At 36.9% G+C, this 17,189-nt stretch overlaps 1 protein-coding gene across 7 annotated transcripts in view; it reads left to right on the top strand.

Moving 5' to 3' along the window:
* Positions 1–17,189, top strand: part of LOC121963068 (plakophilin-4-like) — a 63,296-nt gene that overhangs the window by 18,726 nt on the left and 27,381 nt on the right. For 6 of the 7 annotated variants that reach the window (XM_088074732.1, XM_088074731.1, XM_088074730.1 and 3 more), the window contains exons 3-7: positions 2,765–2,877; positions 5,227–5,261; positions 7,744–7,851; positions 9,804–9,958; positions 12,881–13,334. In XM_088074732.1, the coding sequence (XP_087930858.1) occupies positions 2,765–2,877; positions 5,227–5,261; positions 7,744–7,851; positions 9,804–9,958; positions 12,881–13,334 (865 nt within the window). The remainder of the gene's footprint in view (positions 1–2,764; positions 2,878–5,226; positions 5,262–7,743; positions 7,852–9,803; positions 9,959–12,880; positions 13,335–17,189) is intronic. The other variant, XM_088074733.1, reaches the window with a different exon arrangement.

Genomic DNA, 17,189 nt, shown 5'->3' with positions numbered 1-17,189 from the left:
CACTTTGACTGAGAAAATTTCCTGAATTACTTCACAACAAGGTTTCCTGGGAAGCCGTGTGTTTTCCAGCCGGTCGGGTTTTTATATTTAGACGTTATTGCAGACAGCTAATTCTCCTGTGGACCTCCATGATGACACCAGCTGTGGTTCCTAGAAGATTTATGAAGCAGCTGGGAAGCCTCGGTGTTATGTAACAGAATACAAATGAGGGAGTGCCAAATTTACCAGCCGTTCGACCGCAGTCGGCAAACATCTGCTCCACTTTCACACCCTTGAGCAAGGCATTGGACCTCCACCAGCTCTCAGTGATTTTAATAAGTAGGGCATATTTTAGTGTGGTGGTGTTTGGGTTGTCAGAATTGCCAAAAGTACACTTTGATGGCAACAATTCATGCATATTTTGAGGTTTAACATTGTTTCTGTGCCTAATTACATCTTGGAAATATGCAAATACTGGTAAAAAGAATATTTTTAAAAACAAGAGGCCCATAGTAATATGATGTTATGTCTAACTGTTAATAAGGTAAAGCATAATAGGTCTCGTTTAAATTATTTAATACTGAGCCAATAAGCAGCTGATCCTCATTAATGTGTACTGAGGTGTGGATTAGTGGGAGGTACATCCTAAAGAGTGGGACCAGAAATAGAGAAACGAGCAGACCTGAAAGTCTCGACGTGTATAAAATCAAATTATCTACACTCAAGGCTTTAAAAGGTTTTGAATTTAGTTATGTATAGTCTTAAATTCCAGAGAAATATCAAGTTTGTCATGGCGGACAGAGGGAGAAATGTGTCTTCTGGTTTATTTCACTTTAACTGCACTCGGGAGACCTCCAAAAGTTTAAGTTCTACTTTGAAACTTATAATTAATATTTATCATCCCCCATATGGACCCAAAATGGCAGAGAGCTTATGTTTATTGGATTGTTTCCCCTCAGTCTTCCTCAGAATATACAGAACTGGCACAATAATGAATGTAAGCTGAGAGCTGTATTGCTGGAGGGCAAATTTATTCAGTATTAAAAAAAGAATGCACTTGTGCATATTCAGTTCTTTAATGTCCAGGCAACAATTTATGAGAAACACTGTGTGCTTATCTTATGCTTAAGACACAACAAAAAGCTTTAGGGCAGTATATGCATTTAAAAGAATGATGTAAATGAAAATAGGACACTCAAAAGGGTAAATTTGGTCATTTTCAACCTGGACTCTGTTTTTACTTTTTATTTGTCTAAGTGACTATTTGGAACAAGTTTTAATAAAAAATAATAAAAACTGGTCCAATATTGAGCAGGAGCAAAATAGTGCAATTTAACCACTCAAGAGTGTATTTGATTTGTCAGTTTATGTCCACTAAAGGTTTCTGTTTTTGCCACTGATCAGGTCAGATTGTTATTCTAACTGTCTGACAATGACGCGGAAAGGATCTCAACAGAGAAATATTTTTTTTTTAACCAAAATAAACCCTGAAATTGCTATTGCCAAGCGCACCATTTAAATAAACATGAATTTTAGCATATTTTCATATTCAACTGGGTGTATTAAAAGTTTATTTTAACCAAACCTGAGCTGGTGGAACAGCAGAAAGTAAAACAAAGATGGCTTTTGTTGAGACTTACATTGTTTCTTTGGACTTTGGATGAAGTGTGTTAAATTAGGGTAAAATTGCATTTAAAAAAAAAAAAAGGGGGGGTCAGCAAAGTGGGTTGATTTCGTTGAAAAACATGGGTGGAAGGCAAAGAGCAACTTAACAAGACATGGCCCAAAAAATTAAACAAACTTTAAAAAAGTTCAAATAAATGAAAATAAAAAAAATATATACATGTTTTTAATTTTATATATTTTATACTTTTTTCTAGAACATGCATTTAAATATAAAATTATTATAATTATAAATTATTATTTCCTATTTTTCTGATATTTATCTAATCGTTCCCTCTTTTTAATTTTATTTTTCGGCAATTGTCTTGTCACCTTTTACTAATATCTTGCAGTTTAATTGCCAAGTTTGTGATTGCTTTTTACCCCATGTTTTCGAGAGAAATAAACCAATTTGCTCAAGTTTCAAAGGTTCAAATAGCTTGTGAAATTGTCTGAAGGCAGCACAGGAAAACTTAAAAAAAGGTCTTTCTTCCTGCATCGTTTTCATAAGTTTTTAGGTATTAATAATGACAATCTGAGTCTGTGACAAAAACAAACACTTTTAGTGGACGTAAACTGACAATGCAAACATGCCCCAAGTGGTTACATTTCAAAATTGTTGTACCCGTCAGTCACTTAGACACAAAAACATCTGAAAATGGGGTCCAAGTTGAAAAATATACAACTTCCCCTTTAGGATTAATAGGCAGGATTTAATATCTTTTATATAGCCTAAATTATGTATGAAACTCAACCAGTAAAGCAGGAGGTCATATCTGTTTCTCCCCTCTTTAGTAAATTATTGCCTTGAAGTCGACATTTTATCATTCTCCGCTCAATCCTCTGAAATTCTTAAAATGTGTGTAATTACATTATCTGAACCGGAGGCCATTTAAAGGTCCCGGACCCCAGTTTTAGTGTTTTAAATCTTGAATCCACTTTAGCAGTCTCTCAGCGAAGCTCACAGCCGGTGAGAAATCAGTCAAGTCATGCAGGACAAATACGAAATGGGTTTTACGTTTAAGTCTAACTGGCATCAAATAGGTCTTAAAAAGGAGGCTTAAATTGCCGTGCTGTGGTGGATGTCGGGGTTATAATCGCTGCCGTGAATGTCTTCCCACAGGAGCTTCAGTTTGAGCGGCTGACTCGGGAGCTGGAGGAGGAGCGGCAGATTGTGGCGAGCCAGCTGGAGAGGTGCATGCTGGGAGCTGAGTCGCCGGCAGGAGAAAGTAGCAGGTAGGTTTCATGGCGTGAAGTTTTCCATGTTTCTTAAATAGAATCACAAATGATTTATCTTAGCAAAGAAGGTTTATAATATATTGATGGATTATGTGGTGTCTTATTTATTTATTTATATTTTATTACTTATTTATAGCAGAAAAAGAGAAAGTATTGATCATTCTCTGATAGATTATTTGGTATCTTATTTATTACTTTTTATTTATTTATTTATTTATTTATGTTTTGTTACTAATTTATAGCAGAAAAAGAGAGAAGTTAATTCACTAAGATTATTCGGCATATTATTTATGAATTTTTATTTATTTATGTTTTATTACTTATTTATAACAAAAAGATAATTTGGTATGTTATTTATTACTATTTTTTTTATTTTTTTATTTATGCTTTATTACTTATTTATAGCAAAGAAAGAAAGAAGATTGATAATTTTCTGATAGATTATTTGGTATCTTATTTATTACTATTTATTTATTTATGTTTTATTACTTTTTTGTAGCAAAGAAAGAAAGAAGATTGCTAATTCTCTGATAGGTTATTTGGTATTTTATTTATTAATATTTATTTATTTATGTTTTGTTACTAATTTATAGCAGAAAAAGAGAAAAGATAATTCACTAAGATTATTTGGCATCTTATTTATTAATATTTATTTATTTATGTTTTATTACTTATTTATAGCAGAAAAAAAGAAAAGACTGCTAATACACAGAGATAATTTGGTATGTTATTTATTACTATTTAATTATTTATACTTTATTAATTATTTATTAGTATTTAGCACCACGTTGTTGCAGTAAAAGCCTCATAATTGTGTCTCATAATTCATAAGAATCTGATTTAATTTACCAGTAATCCTTGTGACACTTTTTCCTTTTATTCGCTTTATTCTGATAAATATGAGTTTCTTCATTTATGGTCATTAAAATTTTATTATCTTAGTTCTTTTGGCCTGCAATTCTGTTGCTAGATTTAGCAACTTTTTCTACAAACGTGGCACCTTTATTTTTTTCTTCACAAAGCACCAACATTTTACTGCCTGTGACCAGCGTGTTGGCACTCCAAGCTCGTGCTGTTACTGCATTAGGAAATAATCCCGTCTCCAAACATACATTTTTATCATAATTTATATGATCAAAGTTATTACATTAATATAAGCGTTAAAAACGACAAAAACTCTGATCATAAAAAAAATAAATAATCATATTTTCAAAGTCATATTTTCATGGCCAGTCAATTTTAAGTAATGACTCAGTAATATTAATTGCACTTTAGAAGTAGTTGACTTTCTGAAAGTTTTATCCAAGAAGGGGAAAAAAATCAATTCTTAAATACATCTCAGTTCCCTTTTTTCGATACAGAAAAGTCAATAATCGAAAATTTAAAGCACAGTTCTCCGCAATTTTCTGAATGCTGTATGTTCCTTCCAGTTGAACCCTTTGGATAATAAATGCAAAATATGTGCATTATATATATGTTAATCTATTTTACTATGTAACATTATAAATACCTCTGTTGTAGCCAGTAGTCAAATATGCATCTTTTGATGCATCAGCTGTTTTATAATTGCACCATAGCCATCTGAACTGTAATTGAATCATGATGTTTCTAGAGATTCCCACCCATAATAATGTCTGTTTTATGGATTACAGTTGTGTATTACTGATGTCTGGCTGCAGACCGCTCAGTCAAACAGCATAAAAGTGACATTTGAATTCATGAGGAATGATGTTCAGATACTCGACAGGCACACTGTGCTGTCACAACCTGCACACATCACTCTGAAGTCTGAACGTGAACCTGCACATCCACAAAAAAAGAGTTTAATGAGTGCAACACAGTGTGCATGAAGAGGGACTTGTGTAGGTTAAAGACATGTTTAATCATCACGATATCATTTGATTTTTTGGGTTTGATTTGCAGGTGATAATATCTGTCGGCACAGGTGAAACTGGGATCTTGTTCTGGTTTTCAGCAGAAATTATCTGCCTTCAGTAGCAGGTGTTTTGTTTTTTTTTCCAGATAACACAGTGCATGACTGTGTGTCAGGTTATATTACATTTCTGATCCTCAGCTGGAATCAACTGACTTTCATTTTTTATCAATTTGAGGAATAAATTGAAATTCACACAATAATGACAGAGGCGTCATCCTCTTCCAGTCCCTCTGAGATTGAATGTGGAGAAATGTTTTTATTGCAAAAGATTCCTCAGATAGTTTCTTCTTTGACATTTGAAACATGTTTCTTCTTCCTGATTGAATGTAAAAAAAAAATGCGGCCATGACCCTGATTTGATTTGCGTCTCTCCTCTCCCCTCCATGTCCTCTCCGTCTCTTCTGCTGAAGCTCATCCGAGAAGTCGTTTGCATGGAGATCTGCAGGTATGACTTCCACCTTTTGACCTTTAAAGTTTTATTTTTAAAGTGCACTGCGAACAAAAGGTATTACAGTTTTTTTTTTTTGTTTTTTTTTTTAAAAAGACCAAATCCATTTGATTTTGGCTTTAAAGATAGCATTTTTCCAGATGTAGAAAGACAATTTACCCTCCAAAAGGGCTGAAAATTGCCAAAATGCAGCACCGGCCGCTGAAGCAAAACAAAACAGTGTTTCCACCAGAATATATGGGCTTTGAAATGGACCCATTTACTATTCTGTCACAGATCCCTCCACTCCGTTTCCGGGGCCATTTTTCACTGTCGGCTTTCCAATAAAACAAAAGTACTGTAATAAAAGTCTGCATTCTTATGTGTCAAAGAATCGATACATTTAATATCTTTGATTAAGCGGATTTGGTCTCCAGAGGTGATGCTACAAGAGTGTTGTCAGGCGGACTTTGTTTCTATATTTTGTGGTGACAATTGTGGTGCCGTTTTATAAGAATATGACAGTTTTTTACTCTAAATTTACATTAAAATGTTAAACAGTGACCTTGATTTTTGTACCTGAAACCCTCTAAAACCAGGATTGATATCAGTTTTCTTTGGCTGCGTTCAGACGTTTTTTTCAAGCATTTATTGAACCCTGAGAAAATGTGTTTTATTTCTTTCAGAACGTGGAGGGGAAAAAAGCAATAAAGACAGACATGTTCGTTCCACAAATATCCAAAATTTCAGGTCAAAGTTGAAAAAGATGGAGAGTGAAAATCATTACAAAATAATTAAATAAGGGGGAAAAATATCAAGAAAATATACAATTATTATAATAGTATATTTAAAATTAGGTTACAAACAATCATTTATTATTTAATCATAAATTAGTTTTATTATAGCATTTTTTGGTCATTTCCTGTCTTTGTTCTTCTACTTATCTTTTTTCTTGTACTTTTTTACTGATTTATGCTAATTTTGGGTCATTCCTTGATAAGTTGCTTATTGTCTTTTTTCCATGTTTGTGAAAGAAATTATGCCATTTTGGTTTCAAAGGGTTAATGAGATAGTAATGACTTTTTGAAGTGGAGTTGTACTTAACATAATCAGTGTATTGCATGCAATAGCTCTCGGTAGTTTACCAGTTTGGAGAAACATGCAAGAGTACCAGAAGTTAATCGTGTTGGGATGATGAGCTCATCTCCTAAATCAATACTGTCACGATACTTTGGTGCCGACTCAATATGTATTGCAATTCGATATTCTGATTTGTTGCGATCTTGTTAATACTAGACCATGGATAAAAGTTGAATCATAAACTTAAAAGAATCTAATTTTAATAAACTTTACTCACTTACTAAAATGTACGTTACATGTACAATAGAATCGATAAAAAAATAGGGCTGTCAGCATTAAGGCGTTAATCGCAATACGAATAGGGTCCGTAAGTAACACTCCATTCTTCTTTTTAATCGTATTAACATTCCCGTCTTTAAGACGCTGAACTGGGCTGAGTTTTAAAGGACCGGTAACTATAACTATAGCTAAAGTTTAAAAAATTCTTCCAGCTCAAGTCAATGGCTGAGTCAATTCGACGACTTCAATAACAACAAAAGTGGCGAACAATATTGTTTGCATAAGACCAGTTTAAAAACCAATTCATAACCAACTTCACATCCGACGTAGATCATCTAATTTAGACCACAAGTGCACTATTACAGTTTTATTTTCTTTTTGTTTTCATTCCTGTGAATTTAGTTATAGCAGATTTTGTCCAGCAGATGGTGGTGTTGATGGCTATCAGGAAAAGAGGATGAAACACAAAAGTCCCAAGTGTTGAAAAAAAATCAACTCAATAAAATAATTTATGGGCTTTATGACAAATTCAGATCCAAATTTGAATTTAAAGACATTTCAGGGCCATTTTTTCTACAAAATGTAGCAGGTTGAGTGCAGTAGCAGGTTATCAACATCATCGTTGAGTGTGTCCCTTCGCTTTTGTTTAACAACGTTCATCACTGTGTATGCTCAAATCATTATTGATATAATTACGGTTACAGTTATAGTGCTTGGTGTGGATTATTATGTGACTTTAAAACACCAAAGTCACACAATAACAAATGAACCAACTGATTGAGGCAGCGGTAGACCAGCAGCTACTGTGTTCACTTATGTTAATTTACTGTTTTTCTCAGTGGATTCTGGCTTTTAAGAGAGTGTCGTGACTCCTTCAGTTTCCATCAGAACAAGCTGAGTCACAGTTTGAGAAAATATTCTAAATATGGCGTAAACTCACACTGATAATAATTTCTTTAGGTGGCTAAAATACGTTTTGTTGCTGCCCTTTTTAATTTCTCAGCTTCTGTGGCGGTACTTTTGCCTGCTTCTCCAAACTTGGGGACCGCTGACGACCATCTACCGTAGATGATGCACTGACTCATACAACCACACTCCAAAGGAAATTATTATTTAAGGTTAACGGTCGATCCTTCTGCAGGTGGAGAGTCACAGGGCGGAGCCATGGAGGTGTCTGGACGTCACCTGGAGGCTGAAGAGGGACTCTACATGCCTGAACCGGACCGCGCTTCCCTGCATGACAGTGAGGGTCTGTTAAATGTACACACCACATGGTCTAAACAAAATACGGGGTTTTGAAGTGTATCAAGAAGTAGAAAAAAAATGTTATTTTTTCTACGTGTCTGTTTGCTGCCCACATCAACACATTTTTTATGCCATGTAGGAGAAATCTGTACCTCAATAACAAATCCTACAGATCCCACTTGTAATTAACACTACAGTAGGAGGCTGATGTGCTTGTTTTTCTAGGCAGATTTATGTTGGATAAAAGTGAAAATGCGTTGGTGTTTGAAGAATAAAACCATCTATTCAGATCGGTTTAAATCACCCCAAAAGATAAAGTCTGTCTGCTGCCTGGAATTTTATTCTTTACTTTCGAGCGACTTGTCAGAAAAGTTTCACATGCATTCACACCTGGGAGCTCTGCAGAGCAACCACAGCCTGTCGCTGTTGGACATTAGGCATCTTCACTGGAGCGGTTGACACTTCGGCCCATCAAGCTCCCTCAAAGCTTGTGTTAAACCACGAAAGACGGGGGCAGATAGAGCGGAGCGTTGATGCAGTCAGTGCAGCTGTGAATTCTTATTTGTGCCGGGGAGTTTTTGAACACATTACACAAAAGGAGGCAACTGATTTTTATGCTTCTGCATAATTTTTGGGGGGGGTTGTCTGTCCTTTCATCTCATTCTCGTGAACAGGATATCTCAAGAACGCCTCAAGGGGATATCTTCGAATTTGGCACAAACATCCACTTTGAGACAAGGATAAACAGATTAGAATAAGTTGGTCAAAGGTCACAGGTCACACTCATTTGTCGCATTTTTGTGAACCCAGTATCTCAAGGACGTCTGGAGGGCACATATACGTCTGCCCGCAGTCAAAGATTAAATGATCAACTGATCAGATTTCAGTGGTCAAAGGTCGAGGTCACTCCCATTCTCAAGAACTTGTCATCATAAGAATGCCTGTCTAGGATTTTTTTCAAATTTGGCACAAACGTCCGCTTAGACTCAAAGATGAACTGATTAGATTTTGGTGGTCACCATGACCTTTAGTCATTTTTTCTCATAAACATGATGTCTCATGACATTGAGGGAATTTCTTGAAATTTGGCACAAACATCCACTTTGAGCCAAGGATATTCTGGTTAGAAGTAAGTGGTCAAAGGTCAACTGAGACCCTTTTTTGTTGCATTATCGAGAACACGATATCCTGAGAACAGCTGCATGGATTTTTTTCAAACGTACCACAAACATCAACTTCAACTCAAGGAGGAATTTGTTAAATTTTGATGGTCAAAGTTCAAGATCACTGGAATCTAAAATCAAGCTTTTTGCCGTAATTTAAGAATTCATGTGCTAATTATGACAAAATGATGAAAAAATGAAAATGATGATGAAACGTTTTCTGTCAGTTTCTCAACATCATACCTCATGAACAGGAACATTTTGTCAGATATTGAATTTGTGACGTGAATATTAGCCTCAAATTGTCAAAATCCATAAAACACTCCTGAAACAAACACGGAGAGTTCCTCACAGCGTTCCCACTTATTACAATAAATTACAATATCATCAGTAAATATTTAACTTTCGAGTTGCTGTTTGAAATGTTAAAAACTCATTTCCCTTTGGTCTTATTTATATTCCATACAGTCCGAGTGGTACGAGAGTGCAAAAATATCCCCCACATGCTCCCTTTTCCTCATTCTACAACGGGAAAGTAGGCCAGCTTTATTGAAGCTATATGCAGATTCTTCCAGGAACAGAATAAAGGCTTAATGCAGATATCCGCACGCGTGTATTTATATGCATAATGCCTTTTAACGAGTTGAAAGCCAACTCAGATAATATGCAAATTATTAAACCGCGATGTGATGGCGGCTGTGCTGATCAGTTTGATCACACCTTAGAGGAAGCGCTAAGTGGTAATAATGGAGGCGCAGTGTTTCCTCACGCTCTTATCTCCGTTTCCTCGCAGGCTCAGGAGGTCACTCGGCCCAGATGACCTCGTATTCAGACAGCGGCTACCAGGACAGCAGCGTTAGTTATTACAGCAACCAGAACGTGGTGCGTTCGGAGCCCCGGGCATCGATATCGAGGAGCCCGAGAGCTGAGGGTCAAGCCTCTGGACAGGTAGGACGCTTCTCCGCTATTTTACACAATCAGTCATTTGAATGTTTCTTTTCTTGCTCTAAAGATGAGAACTTTGTTGACCTCAGAAAGAAAACGTTTTCACAGCTTTTAAATGAATGAATGACCTTTGCACTTTCACGCAAACATGGAGAAGTCGTTAAAGGAATAGTTAAGAGTCTGAAGTTGGGTAAAGAGGAGCAAATATTTCAATAAAGTGTTCGCTGACACTGATTTTGATTTTGTCAGTGACTAAAATATGTTTTAGTATATCCGTGCCGGTGTTGTGAGACTGTACTTTATTTATCAGAGGAAGGGGTGGCTCGGTGTGATTTATTAATTTAAAATAAATATACTTAAAATCATGTTATCTGGGTTTATTAGTCGGATTTCGTGAAATTCATTTCACAATGGCGCAATCCCCAGCTGCTGATAAAGATCACATGACATGATTGAATGCTCCTGTGCAGCGTCTTAATTGAAGCTTGGGGTTTTTCTTAAAAGATAAATCCTATTCTTCTGCCCACATGTGACTTTTCTCAGACTGTCGAGATATTTGGATGTTTTTCTGCTGTAAATAATAACCGTCATCCCGAGAGTAACGATGGCTAGCAGGGGCTCAATAATTACTGTCATGAATGATGAAGAACATCAGCCAAACCCTTCAAATCAAACCGAGTCTTACCTTAAAATTGTCTCCAACTGCATCATATTACCCTTTCATTGTGGCTAATAATTATATGCTCTTCGCATGACAGCAGAACTGACAGATAATAGTGAGCCCATTTGAATTTCCCCCTGATTTATTCCAGCCTCACTGGATGGGCTTACATGCCTCGGCTCTTAATTTTCCTTCGAGGCGTTCGAGGCTTTGATGGATTAAGGCGGCACAGATCATCATGCAGTCGGCTGAGGTTGTAATTGAGGGACATTTTATATTTTGGTAGTAATAAGGAGGGAAAAGTAAATGTTTGTCACCATAAATATGAAATATTCTGTTAAATCTTCCCCGAAATATAATATATTTGCTCCTCGCAGAGTACAGTGTTAATGAATTTGGACATTTATTCAAAGGCACGCACATTCACTTATGTGGACAAATGGAAAAGATAATGATGCCCTTCATCAGACGTGACAAAGCATCCTGCCTCCGAGTGTCACATTGCCTCTAACTGGCAAAAATATTTGCGGTGCAGTCTGCAGAGTCGAACTCATTTTTCAGGTATTTATTCAGAAATGTTGAAGTGATTAATTGTCAACAGTGTTATGGATATCATACTTGACATTTTTGTTGTTTTGGGCCTGGAGAGCACATATGAATGCCAAGAATCCAGGCAGGCCTAATTAAAAATGAGTGAAATGTCATTAAATGTCATTTGTTAATGACGTTGGAGGATCCTCGATAAATCCCGGACTGTAGCTCCTCTTGTCGAAATTTGCAAAACATGAATATGAAAGATCCAAAAATGAAGCAATGAGAGAAGATCAAAAAGCTGCTTTGCACCAAACTTTACAGCTTTGAGGCACAAAAATATTTGTCAACACTGATGCTTTGCAAATATGTTGATCTGTTTTCATAGTTCTGGTACAAATAAAAGATTAAAATCTCCCCCCAAAAAATAATTTTGTCAATAATATTTTGCCTATTTCAATGGATTTTGACAGTTGCAATAGTATCTCCCCTCTGAGAATCGCCTCTTTACCGTGGTGGAGGGGTTTGCGTGCCCCTGTGATCCTGGGAGCTGTGTTTTCGGGGGCTAATTGCCCCTGTTAGGGTCTCCCAAGGCAAAGTGGTCCAGCAGAGGGGCCTGACTAAGAGCGGTTCAAGGACGACCCTGACTAAACGGGGCTTTTGGGAGCAGAGTACCTCGCTCCGGTTTGGGGTCACCCCTCCTGGTGCCAGACCTGGGGGGAGCCCGCCAGCAAGCGTCTGTTGGCCAGACCTTTGCTCATGTCTCTGTCCAAAAGCTCTGGATTTACTGGTCCGTCTACGCACCAACCCTCACCTATGATCATGAGCTCCCGAAAGGATGAGATCGCGGATACAAGCGGCCAAAGTGAGTTGTGTCTGGGCTCAGCCTTAGTTAAGGTGAGGAGCTCGGAGTAGATCCGCTGCTACTTTGCGTCGAAAGTGGCCAGTTGAGGTGTTTCGGGCGTCTTGACAGGATGCCTCCTGTGCCCCTCCCACTGGAGGTGTTGCGGGCACGTCAGACCAGTAGAAGGCCCCGTGGCGAATGCGGACAACAGTGGCTTGATGGACTGATACAATAGTAAATATTACTAAATTGTTTTGCGTATTTTAAATGCATTCATTATTTTGTTCCTTTTTATGCACAATGGTATGAGTGGGCTTTTAGCATTTTAGCTGATATTGCTTCATTGTATGCAGGTATAAGTTAATGGTATTTACTCGTGCACAATAGGGCTGTTAAATTCAAAGGTTTTTAAAAGAGAACTTCACCCCACAAATGAGTATTTGTATACTAATTACTCATTTCTCACCTCCACAATGAAGAAAGAATCCAAAACCAGCAAAAACTCAAAACAGAAACAGTAATTTGAACTTGCTGAGCACGGGAGCTCCTGGTCTACCACCTCCTCCATCAGCAACCTGGAAAAAATGAGCACATTACAATGGACATGAGTAACCCATTTATTTATCATCGGGTTTTTGGAGTATCACATTTGTGTTTTAGCATCTAAAAACCATTGTAAGTGTATGAAAAACCAAAATACTCAATGCAGTTATGTTGCCCACATATGCTGCCTGGACTGCACTGAACGAACGTTTTCTTCATGTGTTCAGCGTCACACAAGATGAGTGACTGATATAAAAATGGTCATTTTTGGAGGTTCAAGTGTTACTTTAACTAAAATCAGCTTTGGTGTCACACAATATAATATTTTCTCCCATCTTCCTCGCAGGTGTCTGGCAGGGTGTTACGGAGGATGGCCTCGCTCCCCTCCAGGAGCCAGTCTCCCGGTTGTGGCACTGCCGGCACCGTCTCTCCCTCCCGCATCTCCCTGCGAACATCCCAGGGCAGCACCTACGACTCACCCATCCTCTCAGAGCCCAAACCTCTGGCCGCCGTGTTCCCCGGCACCTCCATGCCGCCCTCCTGCCCCTCGCCAACCTCCCCGACTGACGGCACACAGGCCCTGGGTGGTGGGGTGGGAGGAGGAGGAGGTCGCCTGGGCTCCACCCTGTCTCTGGTGGAGGGGAGGGGTATGACGGGGTCACCGCTGCGTTCGGGGATGACGGCGGTGCCGCAGCATTACGGCTCCACGCTGCCCAGGCAGAGCCAGCCGCTGGCCTACGGAGCCGACCCATACGGCCTGTACCAGAGGAGCGCGCTGCCCCGGCCCGACAGCCTCATAGGTGAGTGTGACTCTTTATTACCTTTAGTGTCCACAACACACCCCTATAATACAGCCTCATCATTCCCGAAAATCGTTTATCACTGGTTCTGTGGACTTACTGTGCAAACTCATGGGTGAACAAAGAGTAACTCTACAGGCCCTGCAAGCACACAAAAAATAGATTTTCTTTCTTTTTTTAAAAAAAAATAATTAAAATCTGAAAACTATTACTATTCATATATTTTTCAAATTTAATTTTGTTTTATTTATTTATTTTTATTTAAATTTACTAAATTTATTTTTGAGTTAATTAATTTTTTCCTAATTAAACCTCTCAGGGCCTCACAGTTTTATCTTGCGACCCACTGAAGGGGTGCCAATCCTCAGTTTGGGAATTGGTGCTCTGCAGTTTACAATGAAAAAGCTCAGGTTTTACTAAATGCTTTTACAGCGAGTAAATGCATGTGAATAACATGAAAAAGCAAAATCATCTTAAAAGCCCAAAATCTTTAAAATCAACCAGCACAGATAAAAGTATGTTTTCACCTTATGTATTTTTTTTTATTATTATTATTATTTTATTTTTCATTGTCATTTTTTAGGGACTGTTACTTAGGAGAGGGAAGGGGTACAAAACGGGAGAGGAAAATCATTTTTAAGCAATAGTGAGGGATTTCTGTTTTGTTTAATATTGTTATTATTTTGGCCTAGCATACAACGTTTACAAGTTTTTAATTTGAAAATCACAGAAATGACACCTTTTACCATGGCTAGAAACTGTAAAAACAGATAAAATCATCCCATTTTCAAATTCCCCCCCTTATGCCTGACAAATGCTGCAAAATACCAGGAGATATAACCAAATGTGAACTTAAAATATTGATATATTTCATTAAAATCACAAAATTCTACATAATCTAGTCTACTAAAGTTTTCCAAAAACAAACCATTTGCACCAAATCCTGTAAAATACATCAAATTATGCGCTCCTGCATAAAAAATACAAAAAACTTAACTTTAAATCATCAAAGGGTACATTTTTAAAATATAATAACAGCTGTTGTGCCAAGTTACTGATATTATTCAGTCTGATGCTGCCACTGTTGTGTGTGTTAAACAACTTATTTGGAAAAACTGATAAGCACATGTTGCTTATGCTGGCTGTGTTTGACGCAGAAGCTTCTAGATTTTGTTGGTTTCGTGTGGAGGGACGGTTGCCGTCATGTGCTGCTGAAGTGCACAAACAGCTTGTGTGACGATGTGATTTGTTTGTAGGATTTGCATTTTGCTTAAGAAATTAGCGCTTTGTTTTGGTGATAACTCTCACTTCCTGCATGCTGTTTGCTTGATGCATTGGCTCCAGTGCTGACGTTTGCTGTGTATATACAAAAAACAGGGTTATTTATGGTGTGTGAGGGTTGTGCATTTTCCCCCAGTCACTCAGGGAGCCTCAAGGATAAATACTTTTACCTCCAGGGAGTCAAATTAAAAATAATAATGAGTGCATCACCTGTAATGTTATCAGATATTGTTTTTAAGAAGCTTTTTAAGCTCAAAAAATACTGCAATAATTCAGAATAAGGTTGTGATAGAACATAATTCTCATTGGACCTAATCAGTGATCTAGACTTCCTCTTCTTTTCTATCTTTTATAAGCCTAAAATCATTAAAGCGTCTTTATTTTAGCTGCATTATTGCCCCTCACAGGGAGTCTTATAGGAAACATTAAATTCAATGACATGATAAAACCAGCCACATTGAACATCTATGAGAGAATATATGTGCATAAATATCACTCCTGTGCGTATAAGTGACTCTCTGGGGTGAGTGTTTTGCTTTTTAAAGATGGTTTAATCATATTTTTATACACAGATATGGAAGTATTAGTGCATGATAAGAGAAAGATTCAGCCTTTCTTATTCAGAGATCCATCTTTTAACACTGTGAAACGTGGCTCGACATCACTTTTTTTGTGCTGCATTCAAATGCCTTTCACAATTATTTACACCTTTAAACCATGAGCAAATTGGTTTGGTTTATGCAATGAGCCACTGGCAAGAAATGTCCTGAAAATTAACTGCAGATTTAGATTTTTTTTTCTAAAAGCTAGGGGAAAATATAGAGATAACTGTTTTTATAATTCTGTATATTTAAAAAAAATATTTTACATAATAATAATTTTTATTCTGTTTTTAGTTATTTCTGGTCATTTCTTTTTATTTTTTTAACTTTCTTGATTTGTTTTTCTTTTTTGTTTGACAATTTTCAGTATTTTCTTTTTTTTTTTTTTTTTTTACAAATTTCTTGTTAATTTCTGGGTAATTTCTTGTTAAGTTGCTCAGCTCAGTCTTCTCTGAAACATAGGAATCAAGCCAATTTGTAAATGTATTCGAAAATGTCAGTTTGTACTCTGGAGGGCTGCCTACCAGGTTTTATTACTTTAAAAAAAAAAAAAGAATAGGAAAAATGCAATGAGCAACATGACAAGAAATGTCCTGCAAAATAAAAGAAATATTAGACCTAGGGAATTATTTATTTATTTAAAATTATTTTGCAAAGATAACTTCCTATTTAATTTTTAAAACTTTTCTTTTTCTGGTTTAATGTTCTCTTTTTTTCAGATAAATTTCTGCCTTTTATTATTTTATTATTTTATTATTTTGTTGTTTTTTTTAATTTTTTTTACTAATTTCTTGGTCATTTCTTGTTCAGATGCTCATTTCAGAGGTCAGTTTGTAGGGCTGCCTGGTCAAATCCAAACTGGTCAAAATGTGGGCTGGAATAACTCACTTTTAGTTTCCTTTGAGAAAAGCATTTCGCTGCAGAGTTTGTAGTGTCGCTGCTGCAGAAGAAGACGTGTTTTCAGCAAACCTTCCTCCTGTAAATAAACAAAGCCACGCTCCACAGCCCCGACACCATTTCCTCTGTTGATTTAATAACCTTTCCTTTGTCCGGGGAAAGTTGACTGAGCAGCGCTGATTTAATATTGTAGCACACAACATTTCTGCAGAGTTTCCTGCGTCTCTGTGAAGCAGCGAGAATCATTAAATAAAGCCGCATGTTGAACAAAATAACTTTCAGGCAAACTGCAAGCTCGGCAGGTGATTTTATCTCTAACCAGGCTTAGGGAGCTCATTTCATGGAGTTTTTAGTCAAATTATCTTCCAGCAGTGGCAGATAATGCTGTCGGGTTTGATAACATTTTATTTGATGCATGCCGGTATGAAAAATAAGTAGTGTAATCTGTGCAGGGGGGCGGATTTCACTTTTACCAGGTGGATGTTTTTGAAGTAATCTTGTTGGGGGATTGATCTGCGGCAGTCTGAAGGAAAACAAGAAAAAGATCACAATGCAGTGAAAAAAACAACACACACACATATACACACAATAGAAATGAGCATAATACAGCAGATCATAGTTGTAAAGTGCTTTAGTTTCTCTCTCATGCAGCGTTTAGAAAAGTGATGGTGGAGAAAACAAACCTCTGCAGTCATACTCAGAAATTACTCTACAATAAAATTGGCAGTTGATTATATTGACTAAATACACATTAGCACACACATTTACTGTAATAATATACTGCTTTTCTTCTGCCTTTGCCAAACAATTATCTTTAACACTGGAAATAAATGTGCACATAAACGAAATCAGACATGGATTTTTAAGCGCAATACTGCATCCTGACATTGTGTAACAATACTGTACACAAAGAATAGCAGGACTCCGCATTCACCATTGCGAGAAAAGGCAGCATTATTTTAAGCAAATACATAATAATTACAAGAACAGGCCTCCCTCATAATTATAAGAAAATACCATATGAGACAAAGACAGGACGCAATAATTACTAGAAAATACATCATAGAAATAACCT

Source organism: Plectropomus leopardus, chromosome 24, assembly GCF_026936395.1.
Source record: "Plectropomus leopardus strain MGB_pleo_1.0 chromosome 24, ASM2693639v1, whole genome shotgun sequence".
In the NCBI taxonomy this organism is placed as follows: Eukaryota; Metazoa; Chordata; class Actinopteri; order Perciformes; family Serranidae; genus Plectropomus; species Plectropomus leopardus.
This window is presented reverse-complemented; position numbering and strand designations above follow the sequence as displayed.